Here is a 20764-nt window from a genome sequence, read left to right on the forward strand (position 1 = left end):
TTAAAATTATTATATTTTTGCCATTTCTTAAAAGAAAAAACGTGTTGTCAGTGTACATCTACTCTGTTCTAACCAGTACATTCAAAAGTATAAGAGCTCCTTTTTAATGCCTTAGATAAAGTTTCTTTCTTGCCCAAACCTTTGAAGGTCTGGCTGGCGGTGCCTAAACTCTGTCCAGAAGGCATCTGTTACTCAGCAACATCTGTTCTTGTAACAATCTTTTTCCCAGCATGCCGAGGGACACGGGCCCTCCCAAGGGTGGCCTTTTGTGTGCCCCATTGTCAATTCCATCATTGTCTGCGGAAGTCTGTTCCTATAATGCCATGATGCGATAAACCTCTTAAGAGGCCAACATCATTGGGTTTTAAATTAAGTTACTAAGTTTTGTCCAAAAGTGTATTCTTTTATTTCATAGAAACATCTTGGAAGTTGAATGGGCAAATTGCTATGTTAAAATGTACTTTTTCTTGAAGTCCATTCAAGTTCCAAATTTTTTATTTCTATTTGAGAGAAACGTAATCATCAACTTAAAATTACACATTGAAGCTTATTTGTTCCAAACTGTTTATTTACTTTTTTATTTGGAAAAGCGTTAGTTCTTTACCTTGTTTATTCATTGAGACCAATTGGGAGTGGTAAATCTAGCGTGGGGACATTTTTATGAATAGTCCCCTTTGGTCTCCAGGGAGTCACTTTCAATTACTGGTAGTGGCTAACAGTGTCAGCACAGAATAGCTCACCATGGGGTAGCCAACAGATGTTACTGATTAACTTTGCTCACAGACCCTAAAGAATCCCTTACAGCAAGCACAGGCTGACAAAAAGTTCAAAGTTCAATATTTATTTGGAAAAATAGTCTTAGCTAAATCCTTCACTAAAAACAGTAATGGAGACAGTAAAAGTAGTAACATTTTGTACAGTCCTTCCTTAAATAACATTTCTTTAAAAAAAAACAATCCCATTGACCTGAAGTGCCTTTGCAAATATCAGCAATAAAAAAAACTTAAATAATAATGTCACAAATATACAACACCACCAAATAAAATAACAATTAAATTATACAAATTTAAATCATATATCTTGTCATCAATATCTTTTTTTTCTTTTTATAAAAGCAAATAATCCTTATCAATATTTTTTTTTTAAGGAAATAGACAAAACGCATGTCCAATAACAATACTATGTCATAAATGGTTCAGAGGGCTTAGAAACAATACACTCCAGTTTTACACAGTGATCAAGTACACGTTAACAGTCTTCACAGGTTAGTGACGGGATCACAGCCCATATGAACAGCTTTGTGAAAAACAGGCCAGTATGGCCAAACATCCACCGTTTGATGCAGTTCCTGCGCTCAGCAACGGCTTGTAGGTTAGAGAAAAGGGCTGGGTGCAAATGTTGCAAAAACTTCAAACGTTTCCATTTACACTAACCAAATGCTCTCTGTGACTGACATTTCTCGATTTGATTAAAAATCTTATAAACAATTTGAAAGTGGACGGAAGCATGAATAGTGGTGTCTTTAAAAGGTAAAACGTCTTTGCCCCTCCGATTCCTATCCCACAGGCCGCAACTGTCTGCGCTTAGTTTCCAGTAGAGAACCAGCTCACTCTGAATATCAGTTAAACGTCTCAGTATCAGCAGCAGTCTCAAGGCAGGACACCTCCCCCTAGGGTTAGAGCAGCATTTGAAGGAGTATAAAAACTCTCCCATAGAGCCAATGAGCAACAGCCTCTTTGTGGCTTGTTACACCTAAAGCGATAGGAAAAACAAATCCCCATTAGATTATTTTTATGTAAGACTCAGTTTTTTATAAAACAATTGGAGTTGAAGTTAAATGAATAGAAATAGTTCAGACCTACCTCGGTTGCGATTATACATTCATCCTTCTCCTCTGACATCACAAACACGGATTTGTACTTTGTGTCCGCACATGCAGACATTTCTGGAACTTTCTTTTCTGCTGCATCACTGTTGAAAATATAAAAGTTAACAACCTGGTACCTGATATATGTTAGGAATCAAATTTAAAGAATTTGCACTTAATTAAAAGGCCCTCTTACCTTTTTAATCGTTTGGTGCGTTTCTCCTCAAACCCGCATGAGTCCAGCATTTGGCACTTCTCCTCGCAGGCTGCCTCTAGTGTCAACTCCTTGGCCGCCTGCTCGTAGTTGACCTCATGCACAAGATTATAGTCCGCCGGCGGGTGTTGGCTTTTGTAGCTGCTCCTCCCAGGTGAAGCTCCCTCATCAGGGTCACTGCAGAAGTCCATCTTCTTATTGATGTTCTTAATGCCAGATGTTGCGACAATGCTAACTGCAGGGTCCTTATCACTCCGATGACAGTTGTTGGTTAGGTTGTTTATGGTTTCTCCTTCACCAACGTCACCCTGACTTCTACGCTGCACCTTAGAGCGGATGCAACCCACCAACACTGCACAGCCCGCCAACAGCAACAACACCAGTGCCACCCCAGAACCAATGGCCATCCAGGGAATTTCAGAGCCTCGGAGAGCAGCATGCTCTGGGAGAAGAAATTGGCAGTTGCGGCCACCGTAACCAGGTACACAAGCGCACACATACCGGTTGTTCCTTTCATGGCAGGTGGCGCCATTGTGGCAGGGTTTGTGTTCACACCGGCTGATGGGGGAACTACAGTTATGCCCTGTGTAGCCTGGAGGGCAGGTGCAAATGTACCCATTTGGGCCTTCCTGGCAGGTACCACCATTTTGGCAAGGGTACATTGAACACTCGTCTCCCGTGTGGTCGCAGTTCATCCCTGTGAATCCTTCCGGACACTGACACAGGTAGGAGTTGACAAGATCAACACAGCGGGCACCTATGTTCAGAGAACAGGATTGGTGTTAATATTTAGTCTTGAGTTTGCAGACAAACTGTTTTCCAAAGGACTGCAATTCATGTTCAATTCATTCAAGTGATATGTTTTCCAGATCAACAAATGACCATGTTTTGGTCATCTTAACCATTTTCCTCCTTACCATTTGAACATGGACCGGAAGTGCAATGGTCAATCTTCTTCTCACAGTTAAAGCCGGCATAGCCTGTGGGACACTGGCAGAAGTAGCCTCCATCAGGGTTGTCAGCACAGCGGCCTCCATTGAAGCAGGGCCCATCCGCACATGTCATGGCACTTAGCTCGCAGTTTTTACCATAGAAACCAGGAGGGCAAGCACATGTGTATTTGTTCTCCATGTCCTAAGAAAAGCAAGTGGAATGTTTTAGTGGTTGCTATATCACCCCAGTCATATTCATCATTCTAATACCTCCTAAACATAAGGGTCTACATCTTGGAACGCTGATGATGATTGTACTCACAGTGCAGCTTCCTCCGTTGCGGCAGAGCTTCCCGCTACACTCATTAACTTCAATCTCACAGCTGGAGCCCGTGAAGCCTGGCCTACAGGAGCAGGTGTAGCTTCCCTGGCCAGTGTTGCTACAAGTAGCCCCATTCATGCAGGGCTTGTGGTGAGTGCAGTAGTTGAGATCTGGAAAGACACCACAGCACATGTTGATTTGCTATAGAGGGACATATGGCCGAACAACAGCAAAGAAAACATGTCTTCTCTCCCACCCGGACACTCGTTCTGTAAGGTTGTTTGTAATGTATTTTCTTTCAAGAAACTTTGGTTTCACTGTCAAGTTGTTCTCTCTCTTTTCAGAGTTACTCACCTTGGTTACAGAAAAGCCCCCCCCAGCCCTCCTGACAGTTACACTGCCACGGCTGCTGGCAGGTCCCATGGAGGCAGCCTGGGTAACGGATGCAGTCATCACAGTAGCGACCTTTGAACCCCACTCTACACCTGTCAACCAATATTAATATATATCAGTTTGTCCTCTTGTGGCAAGTTATGTCATATACCCTACAAAGTCTTTTCTGAATACAATAATTGTGTATTTTTTATTTGAGACTCAGTTTTAACTGATAAACTTACTTGCACTCCCCTGGCTTCTCACAAAAGCCATGTTCTTCATCACATCCTGGCAGGCAGATAGCTAGAAAAAAAAATCAGATAACATATGGACAATGGCAATAAGTGAAAAAAAACGAGCAGTAGTTGTATCACTGATATCATAACTGCTTTACATGTAGATCCTTAAACTCAGTAGCTGTAAATAACACCCAGTCACAGAAATAAAATAGTACATATGAAGGCAAAGAGTATATGCGTGGACCCTTTTTCTTTTGCTGAGGGTCAAAACTCATATTCATTCAGTGCACACAACTCCCCTTAAATGTCTTGGATTGGGGAAGATAAGAGTGGACAGCTGGTGAGTATGGTGCCAGTGCGCGACAGCTGCCCCATTGTCTACTCTCTCCCGGCAGCTGCCCACTTCAAACAATACCCCACCCGCATCAGCCAATCAGCATCCAACCCACTCCAAGAGTAACGAATCGGACGTAGCATGCAAATGTATGGCACGCGTGAGATTATTCCAAAAACTTTCCTCAGCCTGATTTGAATAAATCAAGTGGTCGTGTGTGTGTGTGTGGGAGCGTGTAGAAGCGTGGTGTTTTCGCACAAGTTAAATTTAATGGCAAATATTTTTTGGGAATTAAAAGTATTCATAAGTATTCATATTAGCATATTTTTATATATATATATATATATATATATATATATATATATATATATATAATAGGCCTATACGCCAAACGGAAATATATTATTCCATGCTTGAAAGAGCATTCGCCCTACTGCATTCATCGTACAACAATGCTTTTCCAAAGTCCATTCCAAATATTTAATAGGAAAAACTCACGTTCTGTGCAATATTGTCCTTTCCACCCTGCATCGCACACAATCTCGCCGCGCTCTCCACATGTGAAGTGGCCAAAAGCATCATCTCTGGGACGACAGAACACTGAGCACCCATCGCCATAGTAGTGCTCATCACACACAAAACGGTATGAGTACTTCAGTTCGGTTCTTCCACCGGTGTGCAGGTCCTGAGACCATTCCTCTCCCACCGTTAGATGCCTCTGAGTGGCCATTGTGCTGATAACATGGTCTGGATTATCTGAAAATGTAAATGTGAGGGATCATTAACTCATGTCAGCGAGGCAAAACAACAACCTGGACCAGAATAACCAAACCTCTCTAGGATTGCCTTTTTTTCATACCTGTAGAAAGATCTTCTTTGGAGTCTGTATGCAATGCCTCAATGATCAGCGAGAATGTCCCCTGAAAAGATACAAATGGCTACATAAAACAGGTGGCCAGCGGAGATGGAGATAGCATCTAGCAGATTGTACTACTAGCTAATGCGTAACAAGAGATTTCAAACAATTCAACACAGACGTCATATGCGTTTGTGTTCGGTGTTGAAGCCTTCACACTTTTAGACGCGGAAAAATCATCTTAAATTAACATGTGGTTTACATTAAAAACTTTTGGGGGAAATGTTTTTGACTTACCGGCCATGTGAAACCAAAGTTTATTCTAATTGGGTTCGTGAATGAACTCTCTGGGATGATTTCGGGAACTTGAAAAGAGTTAGACCCAAGCACTGGTGTAACAGCGCCTCCGAAGGTGCAAGGTGGCTCCGGTGATGCATTTGGTTGATAGTGTTTCAAACAGATTCTGAAAAATGTTTTACATTCACATTGCTGCTGAAACGAAGACGCAAGCCCGCCCTTGCAACAGTTTTTGTTCCCCTGGACTCCCTTCTTGTTCAAAAACTCTTGCAATTTAAGTTCGAAAACTCCCGAACAAAAACCCTGTTAAAAAAAAGGTTAAAGATGTTTATTATTCATGCAAAAGATGATTGTCGCCGAGGCTACTTAAGACTTTAGACTGCTTTTATTTTAAGTCAATTAGCTAGGCTATATAGTCTAGCTAATACAATGAGACGAAACTACCATCTCCAGGTGCTACATAGAACAACACAGGGCTACATAAGGCTACACTAAACAAAACTATACAGGATTACGTAAAGTGCACAGCAGTAGGCTAAATGATAGTGCAGCACCCCAGTAAAGGGTTCTAAAACTTGGTGATGCATAACATGTATGATTACATAGGCTATATCTGTATGTGTGTGTGTCTTACCTGGCATAATAAGATGGAAAGAACGGCAATTGTCAAAAGGATGGTGCGCCCCATATTAAATAAATAAATATACGTTAAAAGGCTTGGGGCAGCTTTGCTCAACTTATCCTCCGGATACTTCCTTTCAAATGTGTCCACAACTCTGGGAATGATTCATTGAGCAAGCTTTTAAGTCTTAGCATCAGTTGCTTGTATCATTCACGTCGTTTTCGTTCATGTCCATGAAACAAAGATAAATCCCAACGGTCAAAAAATGAATAAATATTGGACCTGGGCTTAACTACTCTAAAATTCCATTACAATAATCCCAATTGAAAAAGTGTAGAAATAAATATACATTTTTTGTCTCCTCGTAGAAACAGAGAGGGCGACAAAATTAGGAAGTTGATTTTTTGTTTGTCTTGGTCTATCCCAAGAAAATATTTGTCAGTCATCCAACATAGGCCCACTTCCCCGATTCCTTCCAACGTCTTCACTCAACATTATCTGTGCGTTTGTCTTAAGTGTAGGCCGTCTGCAGCCAGTTTTATATGGGCCGGCGCATGCTATGGTAATAACATGCAAATTCTCTACCCCCAATGCGTCTCGAGGAATCACAATGGAATACCACCCCATACTCGTGTCGTCATGTGAGGATCGAATTTGGACATAAATAGTTTTACCCTATGTGAAACTATTTCCGCGAACTGGCCAAAGGATACAATACGTTTTACAGTGTATCCTGTTTTATCAATGTTGTACTGTTTCGTGCTTTGTCCATGTTTGTACACATGCACTCTAGTCCTGTGTAGGTCTGTGTAATCTTACAGCTTTGTGTTTGTCTCACGGTGTAGGCCTACTACTGTATTAGCTGTTAATGGTTGAAATGACAAAGCCAGTCTGAAGTCAAATCTGCTTGAACAAATTGTTGAAGCAATATATGAATAATTAAAAACTTTTATATAAAATTAGAATGGGCTCATTTAGATTTAAAGGCAGTTTAACTTATGCCATACAGTGAGATTATGATTAACTACTAGCCAAGTAGTATGTATTTTTATGACTATGCATGTATTCTTATGATTAGTCTATCAGTAATATTAATCGTTATAAATGTTTTTAGTTGTTTTGTGGGCATACTGTATGCGTGCCATTGTTGGACACATACTCAGTTAATTGTATTGTGTAACCGTTCAAACATTTATAGTTGTGGAAGGATGTTTTATTTTGAATGAACATGACAAATTACAGAATAATGCACATTCCTTGGCAGCAAATGTAGAGAGGTAAACGCTAGCAAAAGCTGCATTTATATGGACACAGATTTCCTTTGCTCTCGATTTCTAATTCCCGAAGAGAATAAAGAAAGTGTGTGCGCGTGTTTGTGAGCGACTGAGAGGCATTCGCGTGGCAGTCCTGAGGGCACTTTGTTATTGTGAGTTGAAGAAATAAGTTTGCTCTCTCACTCCCTCTGTGTGCGCTCAGCTGTATGGTAATTCGAGCAGCACCTGCTCTCCCCACAATTTAACAGTGAGCGAGCTTCTCTGGGCGCGCGCCCCCATAGTCACATTGTCCCTAACTTTAAAATACTTTACCTTACAAAACATAACCAGCGCAGTCAAATAGACTATTTGGTTGCCCGCCATGTTTGAATAATGAAAAACTTTAGTCTCTAACATAATGTTGGTCACCAACAGAATCAGACCCATTTGTACTTTTGTGGGAAGGGTGTGTTGGGGGTGGGGTAGTTTTTTTTTAATTAGGTCGTTCATTATAAGTGTGATTTTCTTTAGGATAATGGACATGGCCTAAGGTTAGTAGTTACTATACACAGATACATCGAGTCACTTTATTGATATGCAAGGTGGGTTTTAACTTGTATACCCCAATTTATTACGATTAGAGGCTGCTTTGCTACCTGTTGACCATAATGACAACACAAATATAAAATGGGTGATCACAGTGCTTTTGTTTTTTTCCTTGTAGTGAAATAGCCTGGTTTGTATTCATCCAAGGTTGTTCATTTGAGACTTGTCCATGTATTGCACCTGAACCATTTCGCTTAAGGGGCACCTTGGTCAAATTAAATGCATGTCTGTAGACCCTATGTTTGATTTAATGAGGACTATAAGCCTCGACTTGACATATATATTCCTCTTCCCTACAATACCAGCGTTTTCAGGCTGCCGCTAAACTAGTTGGGACAGAATGCTCCTTTTTATAATTTCCTCCAAAAATGATGGCTACGGGGGTGACTGTTTAACTAAAGTGCTACTGTAGGGGGCTGTTGTAGTTTAACTCTTGCCCACCAGTAGCTGTCGCTAACAAAAAGGGTGACTCGAGGTCTGACTATTCATCCATTCTCTGGGCTTTAATTTTCATTGATTCTGAATGCACGGGTAGCCCTCAGGGATTCTCTGTGAAGGGCCACGACACGCCTTCAGACGCTGCCAGGCCCTTACAAGCCATCTGCCACTACCCAACGTCGTTTTCCCTCCCTCCCTCAAGCGCACGTCTCTATACGCCACTTTCTACTGGGCACCGTCTAAACTGATCTGGAAGCATGTTAAAGAACCTGTAACGGTATGGGTATCCGGGGCCATATGGCGAGGGGAAGCCAGAAGTTTTCGTCCCCGAAGAGACACCACATGGTAACTCGTGGGAACGTAAACATGGGATGCATCACACGATATCGATCATATGAAGTGGTGTGGAGAATATTATTAGCTTGAATGGAGTTGATGATCAATGCGCCACAATGACTATGCCTGAACGTTCTAAACAGATTAACTACTTCACAGGTCTTGTTCAATTGTAAAATCAGGACCCGTTTTTGTTGGTATTTTGCATTTTATATCGCCCAGAGGAAAACCACATGTTCGGCGCATTTGTGATGCATATTTTAAAACCAATTTCAGTAAAACAATGTAAAACAATGTAACATAACAACGGCGAATACTATTGTGGTCTGTTGCTTGTCTTACTAAACGACTCGCCTGTGTACCTGCTGAAATCTTGAGAGCAAGAAGGCCTTTGTGTCCAGATCAGATTACGGCCAGCTGCATGAAGTAGGGGCTCAAACCAATCCACGGGTGTCCCCGGCCGTGCTGCTGTCTCATTTGCATATATTGTTGCCTTGGACGTGCTTGGCTAATGTTTGTGGAAGAGTGCCGTAATATTTACGTGGGGGGGCCCAGACGCACTCCATAGGGGTGTATGGAGCAGTGTGTGTGTGTGTTTGTGCGTGTGAGAGAGATAGAGACAGAAACGAGGAACTAAGGGGGAGGTAGAGAAGGCGTTTGAGGTTGCTGTGGCCAGTCGCGTGCCAATGTTGATCAAAATACATCTGCCAGATTCCCTAGGGCTACACCAGTGCGTTGACGCATCATAGCATGGGTCCCTATGAATAAATCGATAATTCACTAACTAATGTTTTACCTTTACACATACCAAATACCCATGGTTATAATTTATGGATTTACAACATGGTCTGAATTCTATAAAGTGGAGACAGACAAAGACAAGCTCAGAATAAAGCCTGAATAAAGTGCTGTGAGTATTATTTTTTATTTTTTTACAGATTCAATACTATAGAAGAACAAAAACAAGGCAATACACACATTTTATAACACAAGTTTAAAGTTGCCGGAATACATGCACATGCTACACATTATATATAGAGTAAAGATAAATTGACAAACTGTGGGATATTGTAGAATATTTTGGACACCCATAACAGTGTCAGTGTCAGCGCAATCTGCTCGAAATGGTCAACATTGTGAATACACATATCTTGTGACTAGAGACCTCCCTTATGATTGTTTTCTTAGTCTTTCTCTCTACCATGAGCATCTGCCCTGAATTGAACAGACGCAGACACCTGCGTTGTGGGCCCATATGTGCACGTTTCTTTTCAACCTTCTATGAGACAGGGAAACCACAATAGGAAAGATCAGGGACGCGGTAACCATATACTCCCCATATCCCCAGGACACTTGCTCTGTTAAGAGTCTTTGTTATCAGTAATGTCATGTTGCCAGGCCAAACAATCTATTGGAAGACTGCTCATTTGAGGCATACCAGAAAAAATTATCATCATTTAGTTTGGGAAGGTAATGTCTTGACGCACCCATATAGATATTTGCCTTATCTGATGACTTTGTACAGCACTTTGGTCGGCATTGGCTGTTTTTTGAGCTCTATAAATAAACTGACTTGACCCATATAAATATTCTATAAATTAAATTACTACATACGTTTATCATTTTGTTTAGCTAAACATTTCTTCTACTTAAGACACATCAAGAGACCATAGAGAAGTAAGAAGGAACGGATTCAGCATTGTGGTTTAAGTGGCTGCTTGGCTAATTTGAGAAACTAAAGCAGTGGCAGCAGGTGTTAGCTGAGGATTTGTGTGAAAGAAAGGCTTGTGGGAACCAGGAGGAAAAGACTAGGTTACAGATAGGGGAGGGAACTGTGCTGGAGATGAGCGGGAAAAGGACAAGCCAACAGCCCACCAGTAGGTATAGCCCCTGATAATAGCAATAATAGTCCATACCCTATCTCTCAGCTGCTGCCCAGGACAGAGGATCCATGAGCACCTGTTGTCTTCCCCATTGTGGCTCAGTAATGTCAACAAAGTCCACCTCAGGAATTCTCCAGGTCCATCCCTTAGCCTCTTGCTCAGGTCTCAGGAGAGATGAGGGGATTTGGGTGGAGGCTACAAGGTGCAGAAACCAGTATGGGGCTATAGTGAATAGGGAACGAGAGGAAGAGTTGGGGAGGGGTAGTGTCCTTTTTAAAAGGGTCCTCTCCAGCGGCTGTCCAGAGACCCCTGTCCTAAATCACTGCCCCGAGGGGGACGGCTCTTCATTGTCAGGAATTGGCCCTGCAAGCTGGGCCGCCAGCTGCCATAGCTGTGTCACGGTCCTCCCCTACATGACAACGTTCTCTCTGGCCAGGGACACAGGCCAGCGCAACCCATTAAAAAGGAGTCGGATGGGACACTGAGAAAGAACCACAACTTAACAGCATGTTTTTTGGCTTCATGTTGATGATGACAAACTTTGTATGAGTTATGGTGTATGACACTATAATCTTATTGATATAGATTCTCAAGATAATCTGGAAAGAGTGGACTGTGATGAAAGGCATATTTTTGATGTTATGTGGCTGTATTGTTACATCATCGGTAACACTGTTGTATAGACCTGTAAAGACCTAGCATTATTTGTGAAACAACTGGTGATGATATGATTCACAAAATATTACAATTGCATTGTGAGAACAGTGTATGTCGGTTAGGGCTGGGCGGTATGACGGTATAGGCCTATACTGTGCGACGATAGACATTTGACTACCGGGAGAGATTTGGCTATGCCGTATCAACTGCGGTATACTTCTCAGTGTTTCCCATTCCCACACATAGACTAAAAATCAACACCGGCCGCCACATATTGCGTTTCTTAAAAAAATAAGTTTTTAACACCATTTACGTTAAAACACGCAGCAAATTCTTTCAGCTGCATTTCCTTTCCCTGCTCTCCCTCCATCTCTCTGTCACTTACGCGTCTTTCTCACATACATACAGTCACAACGTCAGCACACGTTAGCAACGATGCATACATACGCCGTTCTATTAAGACAGAGCTATATCAGCGAGCATTCAGCATTAGTGCCGTAGCTTAAGATCTAGGAGAGTTCAGGTACTTTTCGCCAGGTACAGTACCTAGAACATGTCTTAATCGAAGGTTCCCCTTTGTTCTTTTGGTGAGAAGTCTCAGGAGCTAGCTACTTACCCGGCGTCATGGGGACGAGTTAAATAGTTATTTAGCACCAGCGTTGCTACCTGCATATGCAGAAATAATTTGTTTGTGGTTGATTTTGTGAAGGTGTGAATCATTTTTGTTTTTAACTCAAGTGTTGTCTCATGTGAGGCAGTTGTTTTTGTTTGTGATAAATAATCAAGTGTGATGATGAAGTACGGTATGGTTATTTTGTACCATTTCTTAATTGAATTTACAGAACAATTACTATACCGTGATGTATACCGTAACCGTGATATAAAATTACTCATACCGTGATAGGAGATTTTGGCCATATCGCCCACCCCTAATGTCGGTAGTATCTAATCGCTCCAACATAATAAAAACATTTAAGTACCATATTGCAGATAATTCAAAGAAAAATATAATATAATATTTTGCCGGTTTTTATGAAATATTTTCCCATCCGGGGGAAGCCTCTCTGTCATTGAATGGGGTTGTAATGATGATTCTAACATTGCCTTGTCCATCTTTGATAAGAAACAGCACACCCCTCATTATAGACCCAGGGTTTGGTTCTCATGGCTTCCCCCGCCAGAGCTGGACAGCAGGCACAGGGGAGTTGAGACAACACCCGTGGCACACGCCTGTTGACCGAGCCACAATGCGAAAGCGTGTGACACACACTCACCCTTGGCCCACCCCAACCTCCCCAGCCCCATCCCCCTGCCGGTCCCTTTGTCCTACGCTTGGGTCCCACAGACAGTCCAATCTCTTCCCCCATTGCTCCCCCAATGTTTGTTTCCAAGTACACACAAACACACACACAAAACCATAAACTGGGTACGCACACACGCATATGTAGAATTACAATAAATGATCCCTATACATTTTAATTTGAACTATTAACGGATCTCCTTTGAACACCCTAAAGCACAATAGCGCACACACACACGCTTCACTAAAGACTATTATGACCCCCACCATCCTTATCACTACATATCCCTTCTTCGCACACACACCCCACCCAACTCTATTTCACCCTACAACCCACGGAGGAGCGCCCCCCTATCAGCTGCTAAGGTGGAAATCCATCATTGTGTATAAAAAGGTCCACATTGCACAGTCATTACCATACAACAAGGGAGGGGTGGCGGGTGTTGAAAGGGTTGGGCTCTAATTTACTGATTCATATGCAGACAGTATTTCTTGTGGGAAGGAGGGTGGCGTCCGGGGCAGGGGATGGATAGGGATGGCTGGGGACATTGGTGCATTTAGAGGGAGTGAGGTGAGCACGAGGAGACGGGGGGGGGGGGGGGGGGGGGGTACGGCTGCCGGGGTCATGCCTGTGTGTCCTGGGAAAGTTAGGTTCTTCATTTAAATCAGCACATGTTGTGGCCTTCTGGTGGTTGCGTGAATGTGCACACTGACAGATGGCCCTGCCCCATAACTATAGAGTCTAAGGGCTCTGTCCCCCAAGGGAAAGAGAGATAGGGCCCATGGGTGAGGAGAACGAGGGAGGAGATGGGGAGGGAGAACGGGGGTTGCATGGTCCCATCAAAAAGACAGAGAAGAGAGGAGTGAAAATGGGGTGGGTTTGTGTAAATATATTTGCCAGTTCTGCGCTTTCTAAAGATTCGGATTAGGTGTGTAGTTTATCATCAGTTAGATGTTTTTAGCCGATTGTTTTGCCAGTTGGTAGAATGGTGATTTTGTGTTGTGTGTGTATGTTCACACGGGATATAGGTCTATACGAACCACAGTTTCCTTTATTGCCTACATTGTCTCTCTGTTGCTGTTGTCATTCCATTGATTAATCCTTAAGTACGCCTAAATCATCAGTTGGTTAATGATTCTGTTGCTTAGATTTACATATGTATTGGCAAGTTTAATTCAATATTCACTTAAAATGATCAATCACTGATAGTTCACTACATATGAATTTAACATTCAACATATTCAAGGCATCTTCCATACTAGCTTTTTTCCCACTTACCTCCACATGGCCTCCCTCCCACTCACTGAACTTGGTGTACTCTGTTTTTACTGCTGTTCGATGCTCACAATCTTACTCCCACTCGCTTCTGCTGTTGTTTTTGAGACTACATAAATCCCTCTGTGGCCAGCCTATGAGCTGAGTGTGTTGACTCATACAAGGTTTTGAACATAAATCTCTGTCAGAATTATTATTTTTTTTTTTACATCATTAAATGAAAATATAGTGACACTATAATTGCTGTAAAATGTGTAGCATTTTAAATGCATTATATTGTAATTGTATAGGTTACATAACCATATTCATATAGATGACAGTAAGCCACCTGCAGAGTCCTACAAGAGTTTGTCTGTTCTAGATTGTGTATAGATTCCCCATTTTTGAATATTTTTTTTTGTCATAGTCTCAGTGTGCTATGTAGACCCATTATTATGCAATTGCTGCAGTTGACTTTTTCAAAGCCTAGGTGTCCCACCAATATCAGAGAATTGTACAGTACCATAACACTTACCACATGCCCACTAGGGGGCACAAACAACTCTTTTGAAATTTTAGTATCCATTTGAAAGTTACATTTGGATGCCTAGCAGGATTTATGGAAGATTATTCCTGACAGAATGCAAATGATAAATTAAATGCTTTAAGCATCTGATAAAAAATTATGAAATGCTTCAATGATGTCAGGGTGTCACATTTGCAGTTTCATTTCCTTGTTGGGGTTGTACGCATCAACCCTGCCAAAAAGGATTAGAAAATGTAATGCAAATTACTTTGTACGTAAAGCGTGTCAAACAACCTCAGGGGACATGGCTTTTGGCTTGGTCCATCTGAGTAATTTTAGTGCAATTTTTAAGGCAATTTTTAAGGCAATTTCCAAAAACAACAACAACACTGTGTTGCAAACAGAGGTCGAGGGTCGTCGTAAGGGTTGAAGCTAAGTTGCAGTTTTTCTCCATGGCTTTGGCTCAATTCTTGAAACAGAAATTACATTCTCAAAGCTCCACGTGCATTTAGCAGAATAGCCTATATGGTTCAGCACAACTACATAGATCACCTTCAAAAGGTCATATCTCACCCAAAACAGTTATCTCATGCTTCAAAACCAAATCATTTTCTCATATAAATAGTTAGTGCCCCCAAAATGAAAAGCTCCTTCTCGATTGCTTTGACTCATCTCTCGAGAAAAAAGGACATTCTCAAACCTTTAAATACATTTGCCAAAATAACCCAGATGGTTCAGCAAAACACCATGGAACACCTGCAAAGGGTCATCTCTTTCCTAAAACAGATAACTTATCAGTCAAAACTAAATCCTTTTCTCATACAAATAGTCAGTGCCCCCAAAATGAAAAGTCCCTTTGGCATTGTGTAAACACTGCAGGTCAAAATGTTTAGATGTTTTGTCAGTATGGCAGTGGACCTTAGAAATATCCCTCATGTGCACTGTGCTACAGTTACTGTAGTAGTAGTTTTCTTTCCAGAATACAATGTGTCTCAATCTACATTTACATTTATTAATTTAGCAGATGATTTTATCCAAAGCGACTTCCAAGAGAGCTTTACAAGAGTGCATAGGTCACTGACCATACAGTAACAACGCGATAGCCCCAAACATTTCGGGTAGCCAAAACATGAAGCATACATTGTGAAAAACCCAAATACAGTAATTGCCAAAGAGAAGAATCATAAGAGCATGTAGCCAAACAAGTTACAACTAAACAACATGAACCTCAAAAGTGCAAGAGTGTACCTGTAGAAAAGCAGGCAACAATACTGTAATGTATGCTTCATGTTTTGGCTAACCACAATGTTTTTGGGGGCTATCTCGTTGTTTAGGATCATTGACCTATGCACTTTTGTAAAGCTCACTCTTGGAAGTCGCTTTGGATAAAAGCGTCTGCGAAATGAATACATGTAAATGTGTATCAAACATAAAAAAGATTACAGTAATTCAAGAGTAGCCTACAAGGTTTTACATCACATATTGCACTTACACTGCCATGGAAATTGTTACTGTAATTGCCATACATCATGGTTACTGTAACAGGAAATGTGTACAGCACAATATACTTTCATACAAAAAGCACATCAAAACTAACATTATATATAACCTCCACTAGTAGTATGAGTAACCACAGTAAGTTTCAGGCAAGTGACACTTTCCTAGTCAGAGTTAGCAGGGGGTGCATTACAGTAAGCCTGGCATGAAATGCACTTCCTCTATTGTCTGTTCTGTATATCCCAGCATCAAATGATTCCTATTGTACACTGAGGGGACTAGTATGAGTAACCACAGTACTTTTCAGGCATCTGACCTCTTCCTAGTCAGAGTTGCAGAGGGTGCATTTCATGGCAAGAAGGAAACACATACAGTAAGAAAGTAAAGCAAAGCTGGAGTTTATGGAGTTAGATTAGTTTCATAATTCAAACAAACAAACGCAACACGATTCAAACAAACTTAACACGATCCAAACAAACGTAACACGATTCATGCAAACATAACACGATTCAAACAAACAAACGTAACACGATTCAAACAAACGTAACACGATTCACAAATGTATTTCACATTAACGTGTCTATGTGGACTTCAACAACCTGCCATAATGACGGACATCGTCTCCTTCAGATCACGAGCAATGTCGTCTGGTAGCATGTAGGTGAAATATTGCTTGTTAATCTTATTAAACCGATGATCATACGTGATTGAATATTGCTGAGAATGGCAGGATTCATGTTTAGTCATTTTCCGTGTTTCCTAGGCTAACGCAGAGCCCGTCTACCCATATTAGACATTCTCCGGTGATTGGCTAAAATTGGAAGAGACGATCTGCTTGGCTGCAGAGGATATCTTTTAGAAAAAATGCATTTGTGAATCTAAGCGCGTCAGGAAAGTTCCAGAAATCCACACCAACGAATGCAGGGATTCACACCAACGAATGCAGGGATTTGTAACTTGTGTTTGTCAGGTTGCAAACGAATGTAATAGGGTCATTTATTTGTGAATCGTGTTACATTTGTTTGAATCGTGTTACTTTTGTTTGTTTGAATCGTGTTATGTTTGTATGAATCGTGTTAAGTTTGTTTGGATTGTGTTAAGTTTGTTTGAATCGTGTTGCGTTTGTTTGTTTGAATTATGAAACTAATCTAACTCCATAGGAGTTTCACTAGTTGTCGTCCTCACTGTCTGTCTGGCCACAGATTTCATTGACATCACATCTGATGTTCTCCCTTACGATGCAACAGGGGAAGAATTGTTGTTCATGCCGCAACAATCCCCTACACTGATCTGCTGTGACATCATCACAAGCAGCATCCATTGTCTGGAGCAGGGAGCTCTGGTTTTGAGCCCGATGCTCATAAACCCTCCACCTCCATGCAGAAAAAACCTCCTGGATAGGACTAAGGAATAGGGAGTCAGGTGATATGAGCACCATCAGCATTCTTTGATGGGCAGTGAATCCTGATGAGTGGGTGACGGTGAAAGCTTACATTGTCCCATACAATGTCAAATGTAAGTTAGTGGTCTCATGTAGAGGGTCAGCTGCTTCAAGTTCCTCGGGATGAACATCAGCAATGACCTCACCTGGTCTGTTCACACGGACAAGGTGGTCAAAGCGGCCCGTAAGCGCTTCTTCTTCCTGAGGAGACTGAAGAAGTTTGGTATGGACTCAGTCATCCTCACTAACTTTTACAGATGCACTATAGAGAGCATTCTGACTGGTTGTATCACAGTGTGGTATGGGAGCTGCACAGACCGGGACCGCAAGGCCCCACGAAGTGTGGTGGGTTCTGCTGAGTTCATCATCGGCAGGAAGCTCCCAGCCCTACAGGACACCTACCACACACGTTGCCTAAGGAAAGCCAGCAGGATTCTAAGAGACTGTTCCCTCCCCTCCTTCAGTCTCTTTACCCCGTTGCCCTCTGGCAGACGTTACCGCAGCATCCGGTCGCGCACACGCAGACTGGACAACAGTTTCTACCCAACATCAGCAGGCTTCTCAATGGACACTGATATGGACATTGTTTTACTGCACACTAGTCACTTATACACTGTCACTTTCAGCTACTGGTTGCTCTTTCAGTAACATTGCACTACTGTACCTCACTGCACCTCGCCACCAGGCTCCTGTTTGGTCATTGACATAGTCACTGATCTGCAAATTTGCACTATTGCACTGTACCCCACTTAGGTTAGAATAGGTTATAGGGTTGAAACAGGTTTTTTGTGCATTAGGGTTAGTATAGCGTACTATTTATTGTTATCTGTAATTTAGGAAGTTTTAGGTTAGGGTTAGTATAGTCGTTTATTATTGCTATCTGTATATATAGGAAGTTTCACTTATTTAAGCTCAGCATGGATGTACATTTGTTCCGTGTACTTTATGTTATGTTATGCCAGGTGCTTGCGTTGTCTTGTCTTAAGAATGTCAGTGCCCAGTCTAACCTTGTGTTGTTCTGTGTACCTGACAAATAAAAGACTTGAACTAACCACCTCTTCGTTGAGTCCAGCAGCCCGTGCTGCAGACAGGACCTCTAGCTTGCGCATCCCAAGCTCTGGGTTGCGCTTTAGAAAGTTCTTAAACCAGTAATATCCGGCCCTCCCTGCTATCTTGGAGAAACCAGATATGTTGTTCTTGGCTGCAAAATCAAAGGCCACTTGCTGGACATCACGTTTTGTGAACGGAAACCCCCTCTGCGCCAATGTCTTCAGGGTGGCAGCAAACTGCCTTTCCGCCTCCTGTGGAAGGTAGGGCTTCCGCCCTGACACATGTTCACTGCCAGTCACCTTTCCACTGATGCGTCTTTGCAGTGTGGATCGCGGCACACCCCATGCTCTTGATAAGAGGTGCACACTCACTGTACTTCCTTTCTTCTCTCCCTCCATGTATTCATCTAAGGCCCCCTTCATCCTCTCCTCTTTCCACAGATTTGTAATTGTTTGGCCTTCCTTTCCATCCCTGTTTTATCTTTGTATCCTTTCCTCTCTGGTCCTTGCTCCTCCTCTCTTTTCTCTCTCTTTCCTTCTCCCTCTCTCCTCTCGCTTCCTTCTCGTTCGCCATACTGACTGTACATAAAATATCCACTACCATTATTACTGTTGGGGGGGTTATGGTGTGACACACACACTCACACACACACTCCAACACATGTGTATGTGTGTTTGTGAGTAACACAAAAGATGGCCCATTTTAGCTGAAACCATGTTGCCCATTTTACCTCAGTGGGTTAAGGTAAATTGGGCCACCAAGAAAAACATCACTTTTTCAAAAAATATGTTCATATACCAAACTAACAACATTATTTCTGATTGATGCCATCAAGACAGATATTATGCAGTTTTTTTACATTTACATTTATGCATTTAGCAGACGCTTTTGTCCAAAGCGACTTCCAAGAGAGAGCTTTACAAAAGAGCATAGATCACTGATCATAACAACGAGGTAGTCCCTAACATTGCAAGCAGCCAAAACATGAAGCATACATTGTGAAAAAACTAAACAAGTGCCAAAAGGGAAGACCCATAAGAGCATGCAGTCATACAAGTTTACAAATGTAAACAACATGAACCACAAAAAAGTGCAGGACTGTACCTGTGGAAGAACAATTAATAGTAAAATATTTCACAGCGAGTACAAGACTTAACTTCGTTATAACTAACCTACAAGAGCAACAAGTCACTCAATAAGAGTCATTGTGATCCTGGAGGAAACTAACAACAAGTCTAGCCAAGCATTCCTAAGTGCCGTTGTACTCCCGGAACAAGTGTGTCTTGAGCCTTTTCTTGAAGGTGGGGAGACAGTCGGTGTCCCTGATGGAGGTGGGGAGCTGGTTCCACCATTGGGGGGCCATGCAGGAGAAGAGCTTGTGTTGGGACCTGGCAGTCTTGAGCGGTGGGACCAACAGGCGGTTGTCTGAGGAAGACCGTAGGTGGCGGGTGGGGGTGTAAGGCTGCAGGAGAAACTTGATGTAGTCGGGTGCAGTCCCGTTCACTGCTCGGAAGGTCAGTACCAGGGTCTTGAATATGATACGGGCGTTGATGGGTAGCCAGTGGAGGGAGATGAGGAGCGGGGTAACATGGGAGTGTCTGGGTAGATTGTAGACCAGGCGGGCTGCTGCGTTCTGAATCCTCTGAAGAGGGCGGGTTGCACTTGCTGGGAGACCAGCGAGTTGCAGTAGTCCAACTTGGAGAGGACCATTGCTTAGACTAGCAGCTGGGTGGAGTGCTCAGACAGGTATCTCCTGATCTTCCGGATGTTGTAGAGGGTGAATCTACAAGACCGGGAGACTGCGGCAATGTGGGCCGTGAGGGAGCGCTCGTCAGCCATGGTAACCCCAAGGTTCCTGGCAGAGGATGAAGGGGTCACCGTTGCAGATCTCAGGGTGATTGACAGATCATGGGAGATGGAGGGTTTAACCGGGATGATGAGAAGTTCTGTTTTGGCGAGGTTCAGCTGGAGGTGGTGCTCGGTCATCCAGGCAGAGATGCCTGCGAGGCAGGCCTTAATCATAGCTGAGATCCCCGGATCAGTCGGGGGGACTGACAGGTACAGCTGCGTGTCGTCAGCGTAGCAGTGGTAGGAGAAGCCATGGGAGGTGATGATTGGTCCACGTGAGGTGGTGTACAGAGAGAAGAGGAGGGGGCCAAGGACGGAGCCCTGTGGGCCACCAGTGGAGAGCTGGCGAGGGCCTGACAGTTTGCCTCCCCAGGAGACCTGGTAGGATCTTCCTGACAGGTAGGATGAGATCCACTGGAGTGCAGTGCCAGTGATGCCCATCACAGAAAGTCTGGAGAGCAGGATCTGGTGGTTAACCGTGTCAAACGCTGCAGAAAGGTCCAGCAGCATGATGACGGATGACCTGGAAGCCGCTCTGGCAGACTGGAGGGCAGTGGTGACTGAAAGAAGGGCAGTCTCTGTGGAGTGGCCAGTCTTAAAGCCCGATTGGTTGGGG

The 20764-nt window shown here is 42.8% G+C and overlaps 1 protein-coding gene across 1 annotated transcript; it reads right to left on the bottom strand.

The window, feature by feature from the left end:
* Positions 1–894: 894 nt before the first annotated feature.
* dla (deltaA) lies at positions 895–6150 on the bottom strand. The gene is made up of 11 exons (XM_047043480.1): positions 6071–6150; positions 5437–5739; positions 5143–5203; positions 4782–5039; positions 3953–4013; positions 3690–3820; positions 3336–3505; positions 2999–3215; positions 2064–2838; positions 1863–1971; positions 895–1752 (listed from the first exon to the last, which is right to left on the bottom strand). Exons 1-11 carry the CDS (start codon positions 6122–6124, stop codon positions 1747–1749), a joined length of 2145 nt encoding a protein of 714 aa, XP_046899436.1. The 5' UTR covers positions 6125–6150; the 3' UTR covers positions 895–1746.
* Positions 6151–20764: the final 14614 nt, after the last annotated feature.

This window comes from Hypomesus transpacificus, chromosome 21 (genome assembly GCF_021917145.1).
Source record: "Hypomesus transpacificus isolate Combined female chromosome 21, fHypTra1, whole genome shotgun sequence".
In the NCBI taxonomy this organism is placed as follows: Eukaryota; Metazoa; Chordata; class Actinopteri; order Osmeriformes; family Osmeridae; genus Hypomesus; species Hypomesus transpacificus.

Coding starts and splice junctions, on each gene's coding strand:
- dla (XM_047043480.1), bottom strand. CDS start 6,124: ATGGGGCGCACCATCCTTTTGACAATTGCCGTTCTTTCCATCTTATTA. Junction 5,040..5,142: donor CAAAGAAGATCTTTCTACAG/GTATGAAAAAAA, acceptor TTACATTTTCAG/ATAATCCAGACCATGTTATC. Junction 4,014..4,781: donor AGGACAATATTGCACAGAAC/GTGAGTTTTTCC, acceptor TTTTTTTTCTAG/CTATCTGCCTGCCAGGATGT.